Raw genomic sequence first — 24,049 nt, 5'->3', positions numbered from 1 at the left:
AAATGGTGGAGCATTCCCAACACCCAGCAACAAGTCTAAGAAATGCTTTGTTCTTTAGGATACGTGAAAATAAAGCCAAGGCTTAGGCTTGCAAGCAGCACCAAGGCTGCCTCCGTTAGCTGGGCTGGCTTATTCCTGAGGCAGGGTCATTTGTCCCATGTGGACAGAGGCGCAGAGAGTCAACAAATGGGGATTAAGGAGAAGCTTGGACCAATTAGATCACATGAGGTCCCAAATCTCTCCTTTATCAGGATAAATCCAAATTTGACTCCTATTGCTAAAAGAAAAAATAAAAAGTGAGATACATATTTCTTACAAGCCAACCTGGGGGCATTATCATGCTGTCTATTATCAGCAATGAACAGATTTGACTCCTTTCCAAACAAGATTGGCAGGGCCTGCGGGGTCTGTCGGAGTCAGGCTAATCCTCCAATCATCTGCCTGCCCTATCACGGTAATAGAAAAGTGTTGGTAATAAGCAGGTTAACAATCTTCTTGTCTGGCGCATTAAAGATAATTCCACACAACCCAGAGGGTCTTACCCAACAGCATCCCACGTCGCCGGGTGCCACTTCCACCGAGGCTACCAGCTATCAGTGGTGAAACTAAGTCCTGTGTCCCTGCTCCGATCAAAACACAGGCAGCACTTCGGCGGGAGTTCTTATTACAGTGTGGGACAGAGAACTTACACAAACATGGAAAAATGGTATTGCACAATGCAGGTGCCAAGGCATGCCCGGGGCCCGGGGCCAGTGAGTGAGCTCAGCTTCATGAGGGTGGTCAACCTGAAGGGTCTCCTTCATTTCATCTTATTATCCAGATGGTTACGTAGAGCTAAAAAAAAAAATTAAATAGCAAAAAAGGACACAGAGAAAAGCCTTGCCATCCTTATCCCCCCATCTACTCTGCTCCCCCTTCCCTGACAGGTGACTCTCCTCAGAATTATTTTATTCTTTTAGAGAAAACAAAACAAGAACACAAGCAAACAAAACAAACAACCACACAGGGAGTTTGACTGAGCCCAGCGTCTTCAAGACGTTAATCTAATTACAGGTGTTACAGAGAAGAAACATTGTGTTTACAGGGGATCCTAGAGTATCAGATTGAGAGAAACAGTGGAACGAGTCCTGGCAGCTAGAAACAGTGACCCTCACTTCCTAAGAGTGCTGGACGCTCAGAATAGCAGGGAAGCCGCTTATTTTACAACTCTGAAAAGCTGGGTACCAGCCTAGAGAGAAGGCATAAAAGGCTGGCACGCCGGATTTGGTGCAAAACAGTGGTTTTTGTATTCCTAATGGCATTTCCCTGCTCCCCAGGGAGGTATAATCCTTCCAGTTAGCTAATAGAGGGACCTAGAGGTCCCTCCTCAAAGTCTCGGCCCCGGATTCAAGGGCCTTACTCTTTTCTAACACAGGGGCCCAGCCCAGCAGGTGCTAGCTGTGAGCTAGGGAAGACAGGAGCCGAGTGCCTCCTGCTTATCTATGATTCATTGATGAGCTCAATATTCATTTCATACTGAGGATGGATAGCATGGTTTATTTCTTACAGGGCGGGGCATGGAAAGGAGGTGGGGAGACCACACTTCATGGAAAATACTTTAAGTTTGAGAAGATAGCACAACAGTGTAAACATACTGTGCGTGCGTGTGTGTGTGTGTGTGTGTGTGTGTGTGAAACCCAGAGTTTTCTGAACACTAAGTAAGTCCTCTACTGAGCCCTAACCCTCACCCAATGTGAATGTAAACAATGTTTCAGAACTGGCCTCTTGACAATTCAGTTGGGGCTTGGGCTCCTTTGGTAGAGTGCTTGCCTAGCGTGCACAGAGCCCTGGGTTCAATCTCCAGCGTGGCACAAGCAAAATGTAGTGGTCTAAACCTGCAGTCCAAGCACTCAGAAGATCAGGGTAGAGGAGTAAATTCAGGGTCATCCTCTGCCACATACAGAGTTCAGTGCTTAGCCTACCTACATAAGACTATTTCAACGGGGGGGGGGGGGGGAGGGTTAAAATGGTATGGTCCTGTAACTGTAACCCTAACCCTGATTTTTATTTCACTCTCCCTTTTAATATAAAACATGAAATATAGCGCTCTGGGTGTGGTTGTGCACGCCTTTAGCCCCAGCACTTGGGAGGTAGGGGCAGACAGATCCCTGGATTCAAGGCTAGCCTGGTCTACATAGTGAGTTCCAGGAAGCCAGGGCTACACAGAGAAACTATCTATCTTATCTATCTGTCTATCTATCTATCTATCTATCTATCATCTATCTTTCTATCTACCTATCATCTATTTATCTAAAGTATGATCTTTCTTATTGACAATGTATCTTGGGGAGGCTTTTCCAAACCAAACCAAAATACCTTAACAAAAAGCAACTTCGGGGAGAAATGGTTCCTCGTAACCCACAAGTCCATTTTACAGTTCATTATTGCAGGGAAGTCAAGGCCAGAACCTGAAGCAGCTTATCACCCTGAATCCCAAGCAGAGAGAACACGTGTGCATGCTTACTGCTCAACTTGCTTTGTGTACTCATACTTACTGTTCAGGACCCAAACCCAGGTAGTGGTGCCACCATGGTGGTTTTAGCCTTCTCATGTCAGTTAACACAATCTAGACCAACCTTCCACAGGACCACAGGCCAAGCTGATCTGGTCAATCCCTCGCTGAGACTCTTCAGATGATTCTAGATGTTGTCAAGCTGACGACTAATGTCAACCACCAGAGGCTAGAGGACGGCTGGGCAGTGAAGAACACACACCACTCTTTCAGAGACCAGTTCCCAGCACCCACCTCAGCCGGCCCCCAACTGCCTGCAACTCCAGCTCCAGGGGTTCAAAGCTCTTTTTTTGGCTTCTGTGGGCATGTACACATATGTGGAATACATTGGCATAAACACATAAAAAAATAAATCCTTTATAAAAAAAAAAACAAAGAATGCCAACCACCACACATGTGTTCTAAGCACTTTGCAAAATCCTAGCACACATAGGGATATTCAGATTTTTGTGCAAAAGAAAAGAAACAAAACATGCACATAAAAATACTAAAGGCAAATCCAGAGAAAGTACCCAAGAAAATGATATCTTCCTCATCTGGTACCTCCCCCCACCCCCAAGATTAGGTTTTATTATGTAGCTGTGGGTAGCCTGAAACACTCTATGTAGACTAGGCTAGCCTCAAACTCACAGAGGTTGGATTGCCTCTGCCTCCTGAGTGCTAGGATCAAAGGTGTCCACCACCGTACCTTGCTCTAATTCAAACATTTATCTACTGGTAAACATGGAAAAGTATTTCCACACCATCTATTTTTAAAAATAAGATTACAGCTTGGAAGCTCGCCTATTTCATGCAGTCCTTAAAGTTTGCAAAATCTAGTTTTTGCTTCTTTCTCTTCTTCTTCATCTTCTTTTTAAAAAGCTTTTAACTTATTGACCTCAGTATTTTTGCTACATCCATTGCTGGATCAAATCCTTATACTTTTCAAAAGCATTCCTTTAACCTGAGGTCAAAACCAATGTGAAATATGAAGAAGTTATAAAAAGACTGAAATCTAGAACAGCCATAACCCTGATGTACTTTATCCAAATTTTTACAACTTTGAAGTGCTTCGGCTGCAGAAAGAAGGCAGGGTTTTATGTTCCACCCAGAGGAACCAAGCACAAGAAAGAATGAAGCGATATCGTTTCTCAGTTTCATAGCCAACTTCTCAATCCAAAAACATGAAATAAAATAAAAAGAAAGAAAGAAAGAAAAGAAAGGTGGGGGAGAGCAGACAAGCAGAGCCAACAAAAATAAACGTTTGCTATTTTGTTTGCTTAGAAAACAATTCCTTGAGATCTCTTTTTTTCCCCAAAGTGGGGGAAAAACAATTTCTCAGTTTACTTTCTAGAAGAGAAATTTATACAACCAACTGCCAAGTGAACCCAGACAATCCCTGCACTTGGGGCTGTGAGGGCCACAATAAGTAGCTCACTGCTGGCAATAGTTTACTGATGGGCACTGTCTGATCATGTCTAACGTCTGTAAGACTCTCAAGGGCATGGGGCTGAAGAGATGGCTCAGTGGTTAAAAGCACTGTGAAATATGAAGCACCTACATGGCAGTTCATAACTGTCTAGTTCCAGGGGATCTGACACTCTCATACAGACATACACACAGGCAAAACACCAGTGCATGCAAAATAAATTAATAAAAAGTTAAAAAAAAAAAAAAAAGACTTCCAACTGTGTCCTGCCTGAATGAGGAGAGAGAGAGTTCCAGTCGAGTGGATGGAGAGAATTGGCTCCTTGAAGACTGATATCCAAGCATAGAGACTTGACTGGGGGTGAGAGAGCAAGTGGATTACCATAGCCACAATTTGTCAGAAGGTCAGTGTGGTAGCAAAGGGTATCTCTTTGCCACTGGCTTTGAGCCGGAGCTGTGTGCTATTTCCAGCTGTAGACCTGGAGGATCCTTGCATGCTTCAGTCTGTAAAGCGTGTCTCGTCAAAACCCACAACGACCCAGGAGGAAGAGGGGCCCGTAGAGAAGCGTTTCCACACGGAACTGCAGTAAAGCAAAACTGTGCCAGCCACTTCCGCTGCACCAGCATGGAGTCCTGCATCGCAGACACAAGATCACAGTAGCAAAAGTAAAACTGACGCAACGGAGTCCTGGAGAACAGGAGAGCTCTACAGCGCTCTGAGCCTCTGTGTTTACCCCACAAGGGCTGCTTGCTGCAAGGGTTGCCGTTCTGTGTGTGGCAGAGAGGGACATCTGCAGTGTCTGCTCTGAAACAGGGGAGTGCCTCTCTGCCCGTTTCTGGAGCCATTCCCATGACCTGCCCTGCTGCCACGAGGGACCCAGGCATGGGTTTGTGATCCAACTGTGGAGTTCACATGGCAGGGTGGAGAGCTGAGCGCTTGATGAGCACGGGGTCTCTTCTCCCACCTCAAGAACATTAAGGACACCTGTAAGTCTGACAGCATTTCCATCCAGACTGTTCTCACCGGGGAAGTTTGTTCAAGAATAAAGTCAACAGAAGAAGGAAAAAAAAAAAGTGAAGGCAAGAGATAAATAGAGGGAAAGGTAAAAGAGAAAGCCAGTTGAACGCCAGCGTGTCTCTCTCTCTCTCTCTCTCTCTCTCTCTCTGCTTCCTGGCTGTGGGTGCCATGTGATAGCGCCTCCTGCCCTGCTACCACAACAGGACTGTACCATAAAACTGTGAGCCACATCGCACCCCACCCCACTTCGCCTTACCCCTGTGAGCCACCCCGCCCATCTAAGTTGCTTTTGTCAAGTATTTTGTCTACAGTAATGAGAAAAGCAACTAATGTCTTGGTCCTGCTTCCACGTGTTGCTCAGAGCGGGGGGGGGGGGGGGGGGGGGGGGAGGGAGGAGCAGCCAGCGCTAAAAGCAACAATTGCACGGTGTTCCATTATGGAGAAAAAGACGAGTGAAAGAGACACAGCGGTGTCTGAGTTACAAAGCATCACAGGATCGAGCATGTGGTGGGTGACCACTAACGATCAGGTGCTGTGTCCTCCACTTGACCGTCACTTACCTTTCCACAGGACTAGGAGGCATCTTCTGCTCTACTCAAAAGCGGAAAGACTCTGTGGTCCCTCTCTGTGGGCTCTTTGATCATGAGCTGCGCAGGAACGGAGTAATTGGCAGCCCAGAACTAGTAGAAAACACCAAAATCTGGCACTCTGGTTCCTTGTAGCAACTTAAGCAGTTTAAGAAGCCAAGTTCAGCACTGGGTAGAAGCAGAAGTAGTCAAGGCAGAGAGAGCAAAGCTCTGTCACTGGTGCTGACATCCCCAGAGCCAGCAGCAGAGGACACTTGGCAGTGGAGTTCCCGCTTATCATGAGGATCACTGTCCTGCCCAATGTGAACATGGGACACAGAGAGCTGCCTCAGTAGAGACTGCTTCATTGTGACCCTTGACCTCTGCAGGTCCCGCCTTTCACGAACACATCCTCTGCTTACTTGGAGGTCACAGTCCAAATACTGCTTGGGCAGCCTTGTCTGGCCACCACCACCGGCTTCTTTGACTAAAAGGGACTTAAACAACACGTGTTCTCCTCCCTCAATCAGCATCTCAGATGGAACTCTCAAGCTATAGGTCGTCATCTTCTCCGATGCTGGAGCAAGGAGAGGTGTCCCATCTGCCAGTACATCTTGTCCCCCAGCAGCTTCTCTTCATAATTTTAGGTGAAAAAAAAATCGTAAGCCACTCTATAATGTCTACAAAATCCAAACCTAGGAAAACTGGGTAAAATTTGGATGACCATTGCAATATTTTGAGGGTCAGAGGTAACCGTGATTATAAAGTAACACCTTCCAATCCTCTTCCAGCCTTTTGTCATTTGCTAACAGAATTTCTCATGTTTTTAATTCAGAGGTAACTATAGCAACCAAAGGTCAAATATGTGAATGTAAATGCAAGTCAGGAAGGATTAAAGGATTGCCAACGTCTCAGGGCTTTGAAAACGGCTGCCTCTTCCAGGGTAAGGGAGCCACTCTTAGGCACAGCATGAGAGTCTGCTCTTCCCTCAGGGGAGCCTCTACCCTGTGCCACCTTTGAGTCAGGTGTCAGGAGGTGCCAAGCCTCCAGGGACTTGCCTGGGAGGCATGGGACATGTATCGGCAGCTCGGAGCCTGCAGGGGTACCCTGAGGCACTTGGGCACATTGCTGCAAGCCAGCACAGGATGAATCACTCCAAAACCACCATATTAGCCACAACCGTGAGTCCAGATGAGGGGAAGAGGTGGGTCTCAGTAGGGCAAGCACCCTGCACCCACTGAAGGGAAGTGGGCTGCCCTCCTGCCCATACCCAGATGGGCTGCTGTTATAAAGCTAGTACATGGTACCACTCTACAAACACGGAGAGGGCTAGGATTCTCGCCGACTGAGGCCCAAGTAAACCGTGTCACGGCTCCCTTAATGAAGCCATGAGGAGCTTGTGGGGTCGGGGAGCCAGCCGGCAGATCCAGCAGGGAGGCTCTGCCAGGGCACATCACAGCCAGGCAGCAGGTTGCTTGAACATTGTTTCTCAGAAGTTATTAGTAAGGGCTACACTGCGGGGTAAGAGATGATCCGTCTATTAGCTAGGCTCCAGCAAGGCTTTGACTGGGGCCTTTGTCATCTGAATTGATCCTGGGGAGATGAGACATGGAACAATCATTTCTTAGACAAATTTCTCAACACACTCATTTCTTTCTCCCATCAGGTCCCAAGAGGTGGCCTCTATCACTTTTCTTGTTTATTTAATCCCAGAGGTGTCATTTAATGAGAGCAATGCCTTGTCTGCACAATAAAAACTTCATTTCCGTGGTTGCTCTTAAAATATGTCCACAAGGGATGGGAGAGATGGCTCAGTGATTAAGAGCACTGGCTGCTCTTCCAGAGAACCCCGGGTTCAATTCCCAGCACCCTCGCAGCAGCTCACAATTGTCAGTAGATCCAGTTCCAGGGGGTCCAACACACTCATACAAACATGCATGCAGGCAAAACACCAATGCACAAAAAATAATTATTTTTCTCCTTAAAAGAAAACATGTACACCAATTATGAAAGTGAATATTATTAATACTGTCAGTTTAGAAACTATCCAGCTAAGAGGTGTCAAAAACCATGGCAAAAGGTGGTGACTCAGGGTCTGGACCAACAGGGAGAGCACGTGAAGAGCAGTGTCCGCAGGAGATAGCAGGAGCCTTACTGTACAACTTGAATTATGTGCCATGTGCAGCAACTATCTCCTCCAAGGGGAAAATGAATTTAAATAACTGAAAATTAGATATCCAGAATCTAAGCTATTAAAAAGCCTTTTCTTAAACTTTTTGCAAGAAAAAGAGCTGGGCTTTTGAGGAGCCCTCCCCCAACCCCCAGCATTCCTTTAAGCATGTGTGGGTGTCACCCCTTCCCACACATTTGACAGAAGTGTGTCAAGGAGGGCCATCTGTTTTGTCTGAATAAGAAGTGACCCAGCGGGCTGGTGAGATGGCTCAGTGGGTAAGAGCACCCGACTGCTCCTCCAAAGGTCCAGAGTTCAAATCCCAGCAACCACATGGTGGCTCACAACCATCCGCAAGGAGACCTGGCGCCCTCTTCTGGAGTGTCTGAAGACAGCTACAGTGTACTTACATATAATAAATAAATCTTTAAAAAAAAAAAAAAAAGAAGTGACCCAGCATTGTGATTTCAATTAGCCTCTTTGTAGCTTTCTGTCCAGCTGGCTCCATCATAGGTAGCAGCAGTTCCAACTCACTGTAGAAGGGAGATGGCCCAACTCCGCCACTGCTGGCTTGTCTTTAACAACCGTCAATGAACGTAGAGCAGCACGTGGACAAGACGTGTTGCTGGCTGAACATTAAAATTCTATAGAATCAACACAGCCTGTTCTGGGAACTAAGAGCTGAAAACTATAGTGATGGTGCCCCTTTCAGTCAATTGAAATATTTAAGGTCAATATACTTATCAATTAAATCCCAATTTCAGTCAAAGAATGCATGCCTATTACGGAAAACATATGCAAAGTTTTGCAGTAGGGCACCCTGTTGGCCTGCTCTGGTAGCCATCTTGAATCATACAGGATGACCGCTGGAGGAGGCAAGGTGTCTTCTGTTGTTTCTCGGTACACAGACAGACAGACAGACAGACAGAGTGTGCTTATGTTGCTGACATTAGTGTCATCCAAACCAGACACATTCCTGCTTGTACAAATACCACATCTATCCCGGCCACTTAACCTGTCTCTGACCCAGGTCACAGACCTGCTGGCCTTACTGTCACCTTAACACTGCGTCTGTAAGTCCGAAGTCAATGAAACCCATTGTATTAGTCAGGGTTCTCTAGAGTCACAGAACTTATGGGTAGTCTCTATATAGTAAAGAAATTTATTGATGACTTACAGTCTGCAGTCCAACTCCCACAATGGTTCAGTAGTCGCTGTGAATGGGAGTCCAAGGATCTAGCAGTTACTCAGTCCCACACAGCAAGCAGGTGAAGGAGTGAGAGTGAGACTCCCTTCTTCCAATGTCCTTATATTGTCTCCAGCAGAAGGTGTAGCCAGATTAAAGGTGTGTGCCACCACACCCTTAATCCCAGATGGCCTTGAATTTGGAGATCTCCCTGTCTTCAAGATCTCCATACCAAGATCCAGGACAGAAACTTCTATCTCCCAGCCTCCAGATTAGGGTCACTGATGACCTTTCCAATTCTGGATTGTAGTTCATTCCTAATATAGTCAAGTTGACAACCAGGAATAGCCACTACACCCATGATCTGTGGTCTCTTATAAGGCCGTTTATCATGATCAATTCACACAGCGGACACTTAGTTTTTGCTAAAAGTATCCAAAGAAAACAATGAGACTTGTTTTTTTTTTTTAAGTCATGCTTTTCTCTTTATAATAACAAAGTAATTCATTATTGAGAAAAATCAAATACTTCAAGAACAAAAAGGAGAACTAAGACTCAGATACAAGTCTCTGAACTCGGAGATTAAGTGAGCAGGTCGAAGGACGCCAGCAGACCCCCACGAGCTAAGGAAACAGTGATTTTTGTTTTGTTTCGTTTTCTTAGTGTTTAGATGTAAAAATATACAGTTAATGTTGCAAACAGAAAGAAAGAAGGAAAAGAGGCTCTATCAAAGTGCAAATAGAAGAATGGACTAGTGGGAAGGCTCAGGTCTGACTCCGGGCAGCAAGAAGGCCACTCACAACCATCTAACTTTAGCTCCATAGGCTCCTACGCCCTCTTCTGACCTCTATGAGCACCAGGCACACCCATACACATAAAAATAAAATGAAATGATAAAGAACCGCCTTGACGTGGCAGAAAGACGGCTCCGTGAACAAAACACTTGCTGGTGAGCCTAGCAACCCGAGTCTGATCCCTGAGACTCACATGGTTCTGAAATCACGTCCCAAAAGCTGTCCACTGACACCCACATTTGGGGTTTGATGTGCACACACCCAGCATATATAGGTGCACATATACGGTAAAAAATAAAATGTAATTTACAAAATTTTAAAGATTTATTTTTTTTATTATGTACTTTATGTGGACGAATGTTCTGTTCCCATGTACACTTGCACACCAGAAGGAGACATCAGATCCCATGGGATTACAGTTATAGATGGTTGTGAGCCTCCATATGGCTGCTGGGATAGATGCTCAACCACTAAGCTGCACCCCTGCAGGAAAAACTCTTGGTGTGGTGGTGCATGCATTTAATCCCAGCACTCGGGACGCAGAGGCAGGCAGATTTCTGAGTTTGAGGCCATCCTGGTCTACAGAGTGAGTTCCAGGACAGCCAGAGCTACACAGAGAAACCCTGTCTCAAAAAAAAAAAACAAAAAAGCAAAAAACAAAACAAAACAAAACGAGCTCTGTTGACACAGTGAACTTTTTGCTTTGTGCATGTACATGGTAGAACAGCTTGTACTTAATTAACTTGTAACTTTGCATTATTTAGGAAATGTTTTTCAAATGTATACTTTTTTTCTCTTGTAATCCAAACAGGTGGTAACCATAATCTGAATTTTGCTTTTAAAAAATATATGTATCTATCTTTATTTTATGTGTATCAGAGTTTTGTCTCTATGTCTATATGTGTACTGTGTGCATGCGTGTATGTGCAGTAGGGCACTGGGTCCCCTGGAACTAGAGTTACAGATGGTTGTAAGCACCAATCAGGCCCTTATAAGACCTTGGGAAGTTGGTTTTTCTTTATGACCTTTAACGCTTTAAGGTTGCGATTATTCGTTTTGTCATTTTTTTGTACACTGTAAGCCACCGACAGCATGCCACAGATGGGCAACCTTCAAGCCATACAACTGCCCTGGGTGGTACCCATTGCGAACCTTCCAGGTATAACCATCTGTGCTCACCTCCCTTGAAACTGTCCCATTGCACACTCTGGGGTCTCTCCTTCAATTAGAGCACTTGTGTTGCAGGAGACCTAAAATGCCACGAGTTGAACCATGGTGTTAAATCCATTCTACTTACTAGTATTGTTTAAATTATTAGCCTGAAGTGCTGCCATGGCAACCAACAAGGGCAAATCAGAGAACCCTGTCCCGAAGAGCTTACTCCTAACTTCATGGTTGCTCCTGGTGGGAGGGGAATATCTAACATAATGTCATTGGAAAAGATCTTTACAATGAAGGTTTATAAGAACATTGCCAAACCAATAGCCAAGGTTCATTATTTTTAAAAAATGCTATAGCAGGGTATGGTGCACACCTTTAGTCCCAGCATTCAGGAAGTAAGGGCACACAGATCTCTGTGAGTCTGAGGTTAGCCTGGTCTACACAGTGAGTTCTAGCACAGCCAGGACTGCAAGGAGAGACCCTGTATAAAACAACAAGCAACCAAGCAAGAAGAACGCAAGAAAGCAAAAGGTTGTTGAAGGTTGTTGAGCTGGCACAGCAGGCTGGCCTGACCTGTACGCTCCCACATGGCACCTGCCCAGGATCCACAAATGAAACACACACACACACACACACACTTTTAAAGTGCCTTGGCTACCTCAAAGGCTGGGCACTCTTAAACCTTACTCTACTACCCCAGGCCCAATTAGGGAAGTGGCCAATGGCCACTTATCAGAAACCTCACATGGCCGATTGATTGGCTTTATCTCCTGCTGATCCTGTCTCCCATTCTTCTTCCTGGAGTCATGTTGATTCTGCCATTCCTCTCTGTGTCCTCAGCCTCACAACTCTAAGGGTCCCAACCCATGCCCAGCCATTGGCCATTGGCATCTTTGTTGATCATCAAAAACCAACTGGGGACAAGGACCTTTAGCATTTGGACACACAGATTCCCAATTGAATCAAAGCCTTAGAACCAATCTCCAATACTGACCACCTGAGTTCAATCAACTGTACAATTGTCCCCTTACCTGGACACACCTGCAACCTTCCCCGTGAATCAATACAAAAGTAGAGTCCCCTTGAGTCATTTTTCCGTGCCTGTGGATAGCATGCCTGTGTGTGCCAGAGGCCAGACACCAGGTGTCCTCTGTTCTCCACCTTATCTTTTTTTTTTAATATTTTTATGGTTATGATGTTTTGACTGCATATATATGAACATTACAGGCATGACTGGTATCTGCAGAGTTCAGAAGAGGGCATTAAATCGTCAGGAACTAGAGTTAAAGAGATGGTTGTGAGGGGCTGGTGAGATGGCTCAGTGGCTAAGAGCATTGACTGCTCTCCCAGAGGTCCTGAGTTCAAATCCTAGCAACCACATGGTGGCTCACAACCATCTGTAATGAGATCTGACGCCCTCTTCTGGTGTGTCTGAAAACAACTACAGTGTACTTACATGTAATAAATAAATAAATCTTTACAAAAAAAAAAAAAAAAGAGATGGTTGTGAGCCACCATGTGGGTGCTGGGAACTGGACCCAGGTCCTCTGCAAGAGCAGTAAAAGCTCTTAACCACTGGGCCATCTTCCTTCCTAGCACCTCTACTTTATTTTTTGAGACAAGGTCACTTCCTGCATCTGGAGGATCACTAACTGGCTAGCCTGGCCAAAGTGCAAAGGCCCCTGGGCTTCCTTGTCTTTGTTCTGTTCTCCTAGCATTAGGGTGACAGGCAAGCACAGCCAGCCAGCTTATGTGCATGCCAGGGATCCAAGCCCAGGCCCGCCCCCATGTGTGCACAGCAAGCACCTTACCCCTGAGCCATCTGTCTCCCCAGTCTCCTGTTGGTTTTTTCCAGTTCCTGATGAGTTTTGGTTGTGTCAGAAACAGGACAACAACAAGAAAAACAATGACACTTTCCCCAAGCGCCACAAAACAGCAACAGTGACACAAAACAGAACAAAAAGGCCCAACAACGATCTGGCCGTGGAATCCAATCCAGCGCAGAAGTCCTTGATTGGCTTTCCAGAGGCCCACCCAATGCATGATCACTGCTCTGATGTCTCAGCCAATACCAGGCTGCTTTGTTCAGTGTGACAGTTTGGCAGATCCAAGGGGGAGTCTGCTGTGACGCCTACCTCAAGGAACAGTTTTAACTTGAGTGTTGAAAGGATGCTGGCAAAACAAACAAACAAACAAACAAACCCACAGAGAGGGCTGGTGAGATGGCCTAACAGGTGAAGATGCCTGCAGCCAAGCCTAGTGATCTGAGTGACCCGGTGCCTGACAACCATCTCTCCCAAAGGTTATCCTCTCGTCTCCTTACTAGTGCTGTGGCACAGTGACCACAGGATACATACAAGTACACAAGCAGAGGGAATGGGTACATTATTCCTCTAGATGTAGCATTCTAAAAAGGAAGTGCATTGTGATGGACTGAATAGAGGCTTTCCCAACTGTCTACGCTGAAGCCTTAAATCCCAGTAGGCCCCACTGTGAGGATATTTTGAGACAGGGCTGGTAAGGAGATAACTAAGGTCAAATCACTTCACACGGGTCCTCACCCGGTTGGAGTCGTTATAACAAGGGATTTGGACTGGCATGACCAGGGATACACAGAAAGGGAAAAGGCAGTGTGGTCACCAGGGGTTAGAGTGAAGCTAGGCAGAAGAGTACCTGCCTGACTCGCTGGAGGTCCTAGGTTTGATTCCTAAGCGCTGGAAATAAAGTATTGATCACCACCAAGAAGGGCCTAGAGAACCAAGCCATCTACAGACATGAATGTACTTGATCTTGCCTGATCTTGAGAAAACCAACCTATTGACTGTGGACTGTTAGCCCCCAGTGCCAAGAAAGAAATCTGTTATTTAAGGCCACTTTCTGTTGCTTAACACCCAGTTTGTGGTATTCTACTATGGCAGCTCTATCCAATAATACATTTGAACGAAAACAGATCCATTAAAACCATTCCTAGCTTGTTTTCAGATCTGAGAACAAGACTTGGGGAGAGGCATTGGAAACCAAACCACCACACACGACACACACACACCAAACTCTCTGCTGAGTTCTACCCCAGCCTTCGTTTTTCAGCTTTAGTTTTGGGCCAGAGTTTCACTAAGTTGCTCAGGCTGACTTGAACTTCAGAAGTCCAGGAAGGTCTTTCCATCCTCGTCTCGGCCTCCGGAGTAGCTGGGAATCAGACCTTCAGCACTGTGTGCTCTGGGCACACAGAACTCTGAAGCAGGTGTGTGTGAAACACTTTGAGGTTCTTTTCTGGTCATTATAATAAATACCCTAATGCATTATAATAAATGGTGTAGCAGGATTGAAGCTGAACAGTGGTGTAGGTCCATAAATACTTCTGTGTGTCTTACAGTGTTAACACTCAGTCTATGTTTGTTACACTATTGTGAAGGCTTTTTCCAAATTCCTAAATCAAAGAACTCATGAGCACATATAGTGTGGTGTGGCTGGGGTGCCACAGAGGTCAGCTGTAGCACAGGGTGCACACACTTGAGGCCTGTTCTGTAGATGTGATGTGAGGAACAGGTGATGAGCCAGCTGGCTGCTGATGTCCTAGGAGGTGCCACACAGGTCCCAGTGGTAGAGGTTGCTAAGAAGAGACCGAAGTTTAGGTTCGAGGCACAGGAGACCTCTGCAGTACTTCCAGCAGAATACTAAGGATGTAACAAGATCGCAGAGGGAAGGAGGAAAAAAAGAGAAAGAGTGGATCAGAGTGCTTTTGTGTTGTTGTTCAAGCCAAGCAGAAAAGTGTAACTGGCTATTCCTGGTTGTCAACTTGACTATATCTGGAATGAACTACAATCCAGAACTGGAGGGCTCACCTGTGATCCAGATCTTGAGGCCGGAAGACACGTTTTTGACCTGGATCTTGGCGTGGAGATCTTGAGGCATCGTGACCATGAAAAGCTTAAGCCCAGGGAAGGTAGTACACTTTAGTCCCAGGAGACTGAGACAAGGGGATCTCTTGTTTGTCAGCCTAGGACAAAACAAGTCCCAAATCCAGCCATGATGGCACACACCTTTAACCTGGGCCACACCTTCTGCTGGAGACCTCCATAAGGACATTGGCAGAAGGAAGGTTTGCTCTTGGCTTGCATTTACTTGCCAGCACATCTATTAGAATCCACGTCTACGGAAGACCAGCTGAAACAACTAGCCTCATGGAACTGACCAACTACTAGATCCTTGGACTTCCCGTTCACAGCTGACCATTGTTGGGGTAGTTGGACTACAGACTGTAAATAGTCATAACAAGCTCCCTTAATACAGAGACATTCCGTCGGGCGTGGTGGCGCACGCCTTTAATCCCAGCTCTTGAGAGGCAGAGTCAGGCGGATTTCTGAGTTCGAGGCCAGCTTGGTCTACAAAGTGTGTTCCAGGACAGTCAGGGCTACAGAGAAACCCTGTCTTGAAAAACCAAAAATATAAAAAAATACAGAGACATTCCATAAGTTCTGTAGCTCTAGAGAACCCTGACTAATACAGTAGGCATATTTTAAAACAGCCAGGAAAAGCATTGAAGACAGAGAAGAAAACAATGGGGGACAAGGAAGAGTCTTTCAGAGGCAGCAGACAGCCTGAAAGGTTGGCAAACTTCATGCAATGCTGGGCATGAAGATGGACTGCAAAGATTCACAACAGTGCTCAGCCAGCCACACAAAATGGCTACATTAGAGAAGACCTAGGGAGAAAAAAAGGAATGTGTCAAGCATACCAGCAGGAACATCCCTCACTCAGCTGTCCCCAGGTCCTTACAAATGTGTGGTTCCCTTCACAAAAGCTTTTAGACAGGATAACTCAGGGGCTCCCACCACCCATAAAGGGTCTGCGAGTACTGTGGGTTCACCAGCACAGTCACCAGCATTGGGTCCTCAGAGGGAGATCTTCAGCTCACCCCTGCAGTTGGCTTTCCCCACTGCCCTTCATTAGTTCCTTGCCATTTTCTCTTCACAAAGATCCCTCTGTGGTTTTGGGAGGGTAGAGAGGACTATGTATGATGCAACCTCATATTCTGGTCTTGAACTCACAGGAATCCTTTTGTTTCAACTCCCCAATGGCTGGGACAAGCATGATTGACCTTGCCTGCCCTTCTTCCCCACCCCCAAATTATTTTAGGTACATTGGTATTTTGACTGCATGTATGTCTGTGTGAGGGTGTTAGATCCCCTGGAACTGGAGTTTACTGATAGTGGTTGCTGGGAATTGCAACTGAGTCCTCTGGAAGAGCAGCCAGTGCTCTTTACCATGGAGCCAGCTCTCCAGCACCACCAACCCGCTAACTTTTTTAAAGGTTTATATTTATCTGTTTATGCACAAGAGTGCAGGTGTCTGTAGAGGCCAGAGGAAGGATCCACAACAGGTGGTTGTGAGCCATCTCTTCTCCTTCAAATTTTCTTGCAATACTTTTACGAGTTAAACATTCGTAATCTGAAAACCTAAAATCCAAATTGTGTGTGTGCTAGGAACCTAAACGAGGGCCTCAGTGCATGTTGGGCAAGCACTCCACCATTAAGCTCCCCACAACCCCCAACTCAGAACTTCAAACGTTTACAACACTTAGTTTTGGGTTTGAGGCTTTGAGGTTAAGGAGTTTCAACTGGATAAAGTTGATACAAGCACTCTTAAATCTGAAACGTTCTGTTCCCAAGCACTCTAGACAGAGGATACTAGACCTATGTATTTCATTTCTTTCCTCGAGTGTGTGTGTGGAATGTGGCTGGTTTATAAAGAACAAAGGAAGACCAAAACAGCTAATCAACTGTATTGAATCCTGATTGTTCACTGTAGCAAAGCTGAAGCAAACTTTGGACCAATAAGATCAACCTGGCTTCTAAATGGAGAGCTTGCAGATCAGGCCAGGTTTGGTCAACCGGCCTATTCAAAGGTACCACCAGTTACAGTGCAAAGAAGAGAGCAGTACTGAGAACTCTTAAGTACACTAAAGCTTCACTGAGCCTCAAAACCAGCAGGCTGCTTGGTTGTGAGACAGGGTCTCAATATACATACTGTACATTAGTAACCCTGACCAGCCTGTCTCCAGTGTTCCGTGCCTCACTTTCCCAGGCTGGGATTCAAATGTGCACCTGGCCCAACTGTTGTGGAAAATCTCTTCAATGTGAGGAGATCTTAGCTCAGTTTAAAGGAAGTGTCTGATCTTTTCTTGTAAGCAGGTAAAAGTGAAGCCATCAATAAAAGGCGTTTTGATGAAGATCTGTCTGACACCACCGTCATTTGTCAGCTTTCCATGTGAACTGGTTCAAACTTGCCAGATGTAAGAAAGTGATTAGCGAGCTCCTCATCTAGGACAAGAATTATCTGTGAAACCCACTGCAATCATGAGGTAACAAATGCTAATGTGCAGACCAGAGAGCCTAACCCATGCTGTGTGCAAGGACAGGGTTGAGTCTGTAATCCAGGGGGGCCTCCAATTCACTGTGCAGCCCAGAGGGACAAACATCATCCTTACGCCTCACCTTCCAAATTAGAGGTATTACAAAGGTGTGCTCCTATATCCTGATGACTTAAAAAATTACTACACTTTGGAAAGTCTACAATGTAAATTTTTAATAGTAACAATATAAGGCCTGCATTTAAGTTCTAAATGTGTCATTTATCTGACCAGACAGGCATGACTCCAATTTTTATCATTCCTTCAGAGTGAAAATTCAGACTTGACAAAGCCCAAAAGTTTCACTTAAGTGGAAATAAGAAGTGTGTATCCACAGTATTCAATATCATCTGATAAAATAGTACAGTGGCCAGGAAACAGGAAGTGTGTATGCACAGTATTCAATATCATCTGATAAGATAGTACCGTGGCCAGCACATTTATATTCACAGAGTTTTCTTAAATATGCAGGGAGTGATACAATGAAGACATTTTTACAATATTTATTAAGATAACAAATTTATAAATTCAAAGACTCAGAGGCACATAGTTTAAAAGGCCAATACCATGGGAATAATGAAGTCAACACAGAAAAGTAAGAAGATATGAACAATTATAACCAATACAAGATTTTTAAAAGCCACATTCCCCCCAGTGAACATGTCATAGGAATCATCCTTCAAAATTACCATGATAAAAAGTTATTTCCTTCAAAGAAAAATAATTCTTTCCACCTACCGAGTCTAGAAAATCCTATTTACAATCAACTGTCCAGTCTTTCATCAGTATTATGGCCTCCTATAATCTGCCATTAGAAGTATTGAAAAGTTTATAGCTATCGTATTTACAAATGCACATAATATTTAAATCTGCTCTTCACTGAGAACAACTGAATATATACTTAATCCAATCACAATACAAATGCTTTAGTGTTGAAACACATCTTGTAGGTACAGGCGCATGGGAAGTATGTTGTTTCTGAAGAATTACTAGGCCAATAAGTCTGAGAAAACTCAAGGTAGTCACAAAACAGGTCTTTGTGGATGAAGCTTTAGTTTATTTCTGTTTTAACTGGACACACTGGGCTTCTTCAGTCAACTTTCACCACACTGTATATTTTGGTAACAAACCAAAAGCATGCAAAGAAGCCAATTGTTCCTAGAAAAGAAAACACACAGGTTCATCATCACTTTACATTAAAAACAAAACAAAAAAACCAAACCCACGTGTAAAATGACCAGTTCTTTTAAAAAGAACTTTTAAAAGTTCTTTTAAACTCTTGTGAGACAGAAATGTAATACAGCTCTGTGAGCTGTTTTGAAGAATATAAAACCACTTAAATTCCTTACAAAAACAATTAGAATTTCTTATAAGATTATCCAAATTTTCCATAGTACACATTATCTAACACCCCCCCTCCGTTGTTTTTGTTTTTTTTTTTTTTTGAGACAGGGTTTCTCTGTGCAGCCCTGGCTATCCTGGATCTCACTCTATAGATCAGCCCGCCTCTCCCTCCTGAGTGCTAGGATCAAGGGCATGCGTGTGCCACCACTGCTTGGGTCTTTTCGCTTACGTGCATCACTGAGTTAAAAAATGAAAGCATGTCCACACTGTGATTCCCATTTAAGATTTTTTTTTTTCAATCACAAAATGGAACTGCTACCATTTTTCTGCCAGACAGACTGACAGGATAATTAGATGGATATTTCAAACTATAGTTGCTAAAAATTAGTGGTATTCAATGTGTAGTAAGAGAACCCAGAAGCTTCTGCAATATATGCAAGTGATGCAAGCAGGGTAAGAACAAAGCGCCCAGCACACAGCACTCGGCCGTAACACTGTGCATGGTGAAAAGTTAACCACATGTCTAAGTCCACTGCTTCTTTTGTGGTTGAAGTGGGCTTGAAGACAGCCTGTGAAATAAGCAAGCACGTACTCTACCACTCGGCTGCACTCTCAGCTACACACACACACACACACACACACACACACACACACACAGCCTTTTTTTCCCTAACAGTCTTGCTAAGTTATCCAGGTGGGTCCTGAACTTCTAAGTAGATAGAATTATAGGCCTGTACCACTACCCCACTCCAAATCCATTTCCTGATCAACCAACCACATTAGAGAGATGTCACCACTAGTCTGCTACATGGAAACCATGTGCCTTCATTTTAAGCTACCTTCATCAGCCTCGCAAAGCTCAATGAGTCTTGTCAGAAGTGTGGCCAAGGGGGCTGGTGAGATGGCTCAGTGGGTAAGAGCACCCGACTACTCTTCCAAAGGTCCAGAGTTCAAATCCCAGCAACCACATGGTGGCTCACAACCATCTGTAATGAAATCTGACTCCCTCTTCTGGAGTGTCTGAAGACAGTGACAGTGTACTTACATATAATAAATAAATAAATAAATAAATAAATAAAATCTTTAAAAAAAAAAAAAAAAAAGAAGTGTGGCCAAAATCCAATCGATTTTGTCTATTGTGACCTTGTGTGTGGGTGTTTAACAGAGAGCAGAGTGAGTTTTCTCCTTCCTCACTGGTTCTGAGGATCGGACTTAGGCTGTCAGGTCTGAGCCCAAGGGTTTCTAACCTGAGGTACTTCACCAGCCACAACAAAAGCTCTTTAACAGCTGTGACTATACAGCAGTGGTTCTAAACCTATGAATTGTGACTTCTTTGGGTCACATGAGATATCCTACATATCAGATATTCATAACAGAAAAATTAGTTATGAAGTAGCTATGAAATACTTGTATGGTTGAGGATCATCGTAACATGAGGACTGTATTAAGGGGTCACAGCATTAGGAATGTTGAGAACAACTTCTATGTGGAATAGTGCAATTGAAATGGCAGTGTGAAAAATTCTGGCAACAATAATGTGTAACGAACAATTACTTCAGGATCAACACGTGATGAATCTGAGCTGTTCCAGCAGCACTCATCTGTGCTGGACCACACTCACCGCAGCCTTGAACACAGAGCATGCTCACAGCATCACACATGCCACAGACCACCAGTCAACACTGCCTCAGATACCCAGCTCAGATTCCAGATTCCAGCAGGCATGAACTACAGTGCCTTTAATGTATGTAACAGTTATTTCATTGTGGAAACAAAGACCTTTACTCTTTTCTAACCATTATTTCTCATCATATATCATGTAGGTGGATCTTAGGATTACAGCATGTTAGACAAACAAGCACATCTAGTCAATCAAATTTTCTTTAAAGATTCCATTTTATTATTTTTAAGATCACGTGTTCATGCATGGGCATGCACAGATGCCCTATGACACAGGGGAAGTAAGTCGGAGCTACAATTGCAGGTGGTTGTGAGTCACCTAACATGGGTTCCAGGATCTAAACTCAGGTCCTCTGAGGAGTAGTACGTGCTTTTTAACCACAGAGCACTCTTTCTGGTCTCTGCAAAGTTGTTTAATCTTTAATAAATGGTTAAATTATACACCAAACAATTATTTTAAAATAATGTTCCTTATTATTAATCAGCAAGTGTTTAATTTGTATACCCATCTTAAAGCTGTAAAGCAGGGGGCACGGAAATGTCCTCCAGTGGAAAAGCTTAACCCACTCTTGCGCTTAGTAAGCGTCAATTCCGACTCTGCCCTGCAGGAGCAGTGTACACACCGCAAAACTGCCAGCGCACTGTGACACTGTAAACCATTGCAAACCTGTTTAACAAACTATGTTCCTTAGGAAATGCCCAACATGTAAGGTACAGACCCATACACTCAAGGACCCATGTGCCCCTGTGAGCAGCTTCTGCTTCATATCCCTTCTGGTTTTCATCATTATTTTAAATGTAATACACAAAAAAAGTACTCAAGATTTTCTACATCTACACACAGTATTGGGGACAGATCTGGGAGGTTATTAATGTGATATGTGCATCCTTACACTGGAATGTGTTGAGAACTGGTTATGTGTGGGCTGTGTGCTGGTGGAAGGGCTCAAGATCACCTTTTGGATCAGGAAAAGGCTTGAGAGAGGCCAGGCTTCATGTCACAGACCAAATGATGACAACAGACGCATTCATCACTGCCCTGGAGCCTACGAAACACACTGCACCCATTCTGAAAGGGGCCTTTCCTTAGATTACAGGGAGTTATTTCTGCTATGTAAACAAATTGGCTTTAAATAAAAAGGGGGTTGGTTTGGAATTCTCAAGCACACATAGGCTCAGCTCATTTGGATAAAAAAAGCCCATAGCCAGATCCCTTCTACAGAGCAAAGCGCCCTCTTACACGGAGAGCACTGCTGCTCTACCGGTCACGCAGCAGCCTCACAGGGCACCAAGACACACAGCTAAGCTGTTCTGATGTGTGACTTTGATTCCGTTTTTTGCATTTTCACTTTCACCTAAGCCGCAACATAACAAATAATGCTGAGCTGGGCTGATGATTCCATAAAGGGGCAGTGGGTAGCAGAAACATTCATAAAGGAAAAATACATTTATGGAAAACTTACCGGGAATCATTTGCATCTTACCTGTAAAAAGGAAGAAGATCAAAACCATTATCATAGTGTAACCGAAGTACAGGATTGTACTTGCTGTCCCCGTGATCTGCAGTTTGGAGAAGAAGTAGTGTATGGCGTATATCAGGAAGTAAACAGCTGTGAAGCCGCTGGTGAGGAAGGACCGCCACTGCCAATGGTAATCCTGGAGGGGAAGGACAGGGCCAGAGTTACTTCCTGATGCCGGCAGCACGGAGCTGAGTCATCACCCAGAAGCTCCAACTTCATTTCTGCACAGTTCTAGGTGCTGGCCAACTGAACGCTGCATTTCCCACTTCATTCAAGGTGCTAAGAGGCACACTTCTATTTGTTGCATAGCTACCTAAAATCTGACTAAACATCTGTGAGAAAATATTCAATAATTTATGATTAATAATAAAAGATCAGACTATACTTGAAAGGTTATGGTTCTGAAGGAAAAGCAATATACAGAACCCTTAGATGATTCAAAATTAATATTCACTGTATTAAAGTTCAGTCAACTCCACATGACAGCAATTTTCTATCAAGGCCTGGTTGGGATTTATTTCCAATTACGACTCATATAATTTCAACGAGGTAGGTGATTAAGACACAGCTATTCTTGCCTTTTACATAAAGTGGATTTTAGCACAGCAGAACATCTTTTTTAAAAAAAGAAAGAGGAAACTTCCCAATCTCTGCTACAATTTGGGAATATGTGAAAAAAATACCATACTTTAAAAAGCAAGCAGCTGAGTACATCTATAATCCCAACACCTAGGAGGCTAAGGACAGCTTCACTATGTGGTGCATCCAGGCTAGCCTGGGCTATAGTGAGATAATGCCAAAAAGCAAAAAGCAAAACCACCATAAACAAAATAAGCAAAACAAGATCAGGAAAAAAACATACATAAATAAAACCCTACTGTAGCTAACTGATGAGTCCATCCATGTTTTAGAGAATTAACACTTACACACAAAACCAGGCAAGGGCAAGAATGCACATGTGTGTGTGGTACTGACAACTGAATCCAGCCAGGGCTTCTACATACTAGGTGCACACTCTATGTCAGAGCGACAGTCCAGCCCAGGTGTGTTTCTATATACCAACCAAGGACAAACTCAAAGGGGACACAAAAATACCTAAGTACGTTTTTGCCAATGATCTGAAACATTTACATGACAAAAAGTGTAAACATCGAGACAAAAGACAGAAACCTACACAGACAGAGAAGACATACTTCGTCTGTGAGTCAGAAAACTTAACAAATAAGATGCTAGCATTCTCCACAAGAACCTGGACCAATGCAGACACTATCAACAGTGTGAAGAGGTCCAGGGCTCAGCTGGCACAGGCTAAGCTCTAGTCCTCAGAGTTCAGACTAGCCTTGTCCAGGGATTAGGCTGCGGAGTGACAGAAGGCATGAACATGTATCTGCAAACATCAGGTGAGCTAACCTGGAAAACTAACGGCTGCTCTGGGAAGGAAATCAGGAAAGTGAGTAGTAGTACTGTATGGAAGACACTATCAGAAAAAAGGCCTCGTGTCCAGAACATATACAAGACAACCAGTCCGATTTAAAAACAGTTACCAAAGACAAAGTGTTCCCTATGTAAGATGCTCAATACCATCAGTCACTAAACACACAGATCAAAGTGAGCTAGCACTACATGATCACTACACAGCCTCAGCAAGGAGCCAAGGAGACAGAGAAATAAGAGCTGATGAAGATTTAGAGAACAAAAAAGTGTACATTGCTGGTGGAAACATAAAATGCAGCCCTCAGGACTTGAAGCAAAGAATCAAAAGCAACTCAAAAGAGCATCCAAAAGGAACTAAAACTTATTTAAACACTTGGTGGGTATTCACAGAAGCATCATAACAGCCACGGGTAGAAAAGACTCACATGCCCACCAGTGGATAAATGTATGCATGAATATCACACACACACAACAAAATATTATCCCATCACAAAAGCACTGAAATATGCTACAGTAGAACCCTTAAAAGTATATCCTATGCTTTTTATTATTATTTTTTAAATTCATGTATAATTACTGCACATGTCTGGTTGTGTGTGGGGACTTGGATGTGCTAAAGCACATGTGTAGAGATCAGAGGACAACGGTGTGGAGTGGGTTTGCTTTTCCAAGTAACGACTGGTGTTTCAGGAACTGAACGCAAGTTGTCAGGCTGAGCCATCTCTATGGCTCCAGAATCTTTTCTGCTTAAAGAGATCTCACTTTGTAGCTCAGGCTGGCTTTCAACTCTTGACTCCTCCTGCCTCAAC

At 44.2% G+C, this 24,049-nt stretch overlaps 1 protein-coding gene across 2 annotated transcripts in view; it reads right to left on the bottom strand.

Moving 5' to 3' along the window:
- Positions 1-17,749: 17,749 nt before the first annotated feature.
- The window catches only part of Tm9sf2 (transmembrane 9 superfamily member 2), a 50,884-nt gene continuing 44,584 nt past the window's right edge, over positions 17,750-24,049 (bottom strand). For both annotated transcript variants that reach the window (XM_021181309.2, XM_029468790.1), the window contains exons 16-17: positions 21,771-21,942; positions 17,750-18,420 (exon numbers count right to left, since the gene is read on the bottom strand). In XM_021181309.2, coding sequence (XP_021036968.1) covers positions 18,353-18,420; positions 21,771-21,942 — 240 coding nt within the window. In that variant the 3' untranslated portion in view covers positions 17,750-18,352. The remainder of the gene's footprint in view (positions 18,421-21,770; positions 21,943-24,049) is intronic.

The sequence above is a fragment of the Mus caroli genome, chromosome 14 (genome assembly GCF_900094665.2).
Source record: "Mus caroli chromosome 14, CAROLI_EIJ_v1.1, whole genome shotgun sequence".
Taxonomy (NCBI): domain Eukaryota; kingdom Metazoa; phylum Chordata; class Mammalia; order Rodentia; family Muridae; genus Mus; species Mus caroli.
The sequence above is the reverse complement of the archived record's forward strand: the minus strand, read 5'-3'. Positions and strand labels throughout refer to the sequence as shown.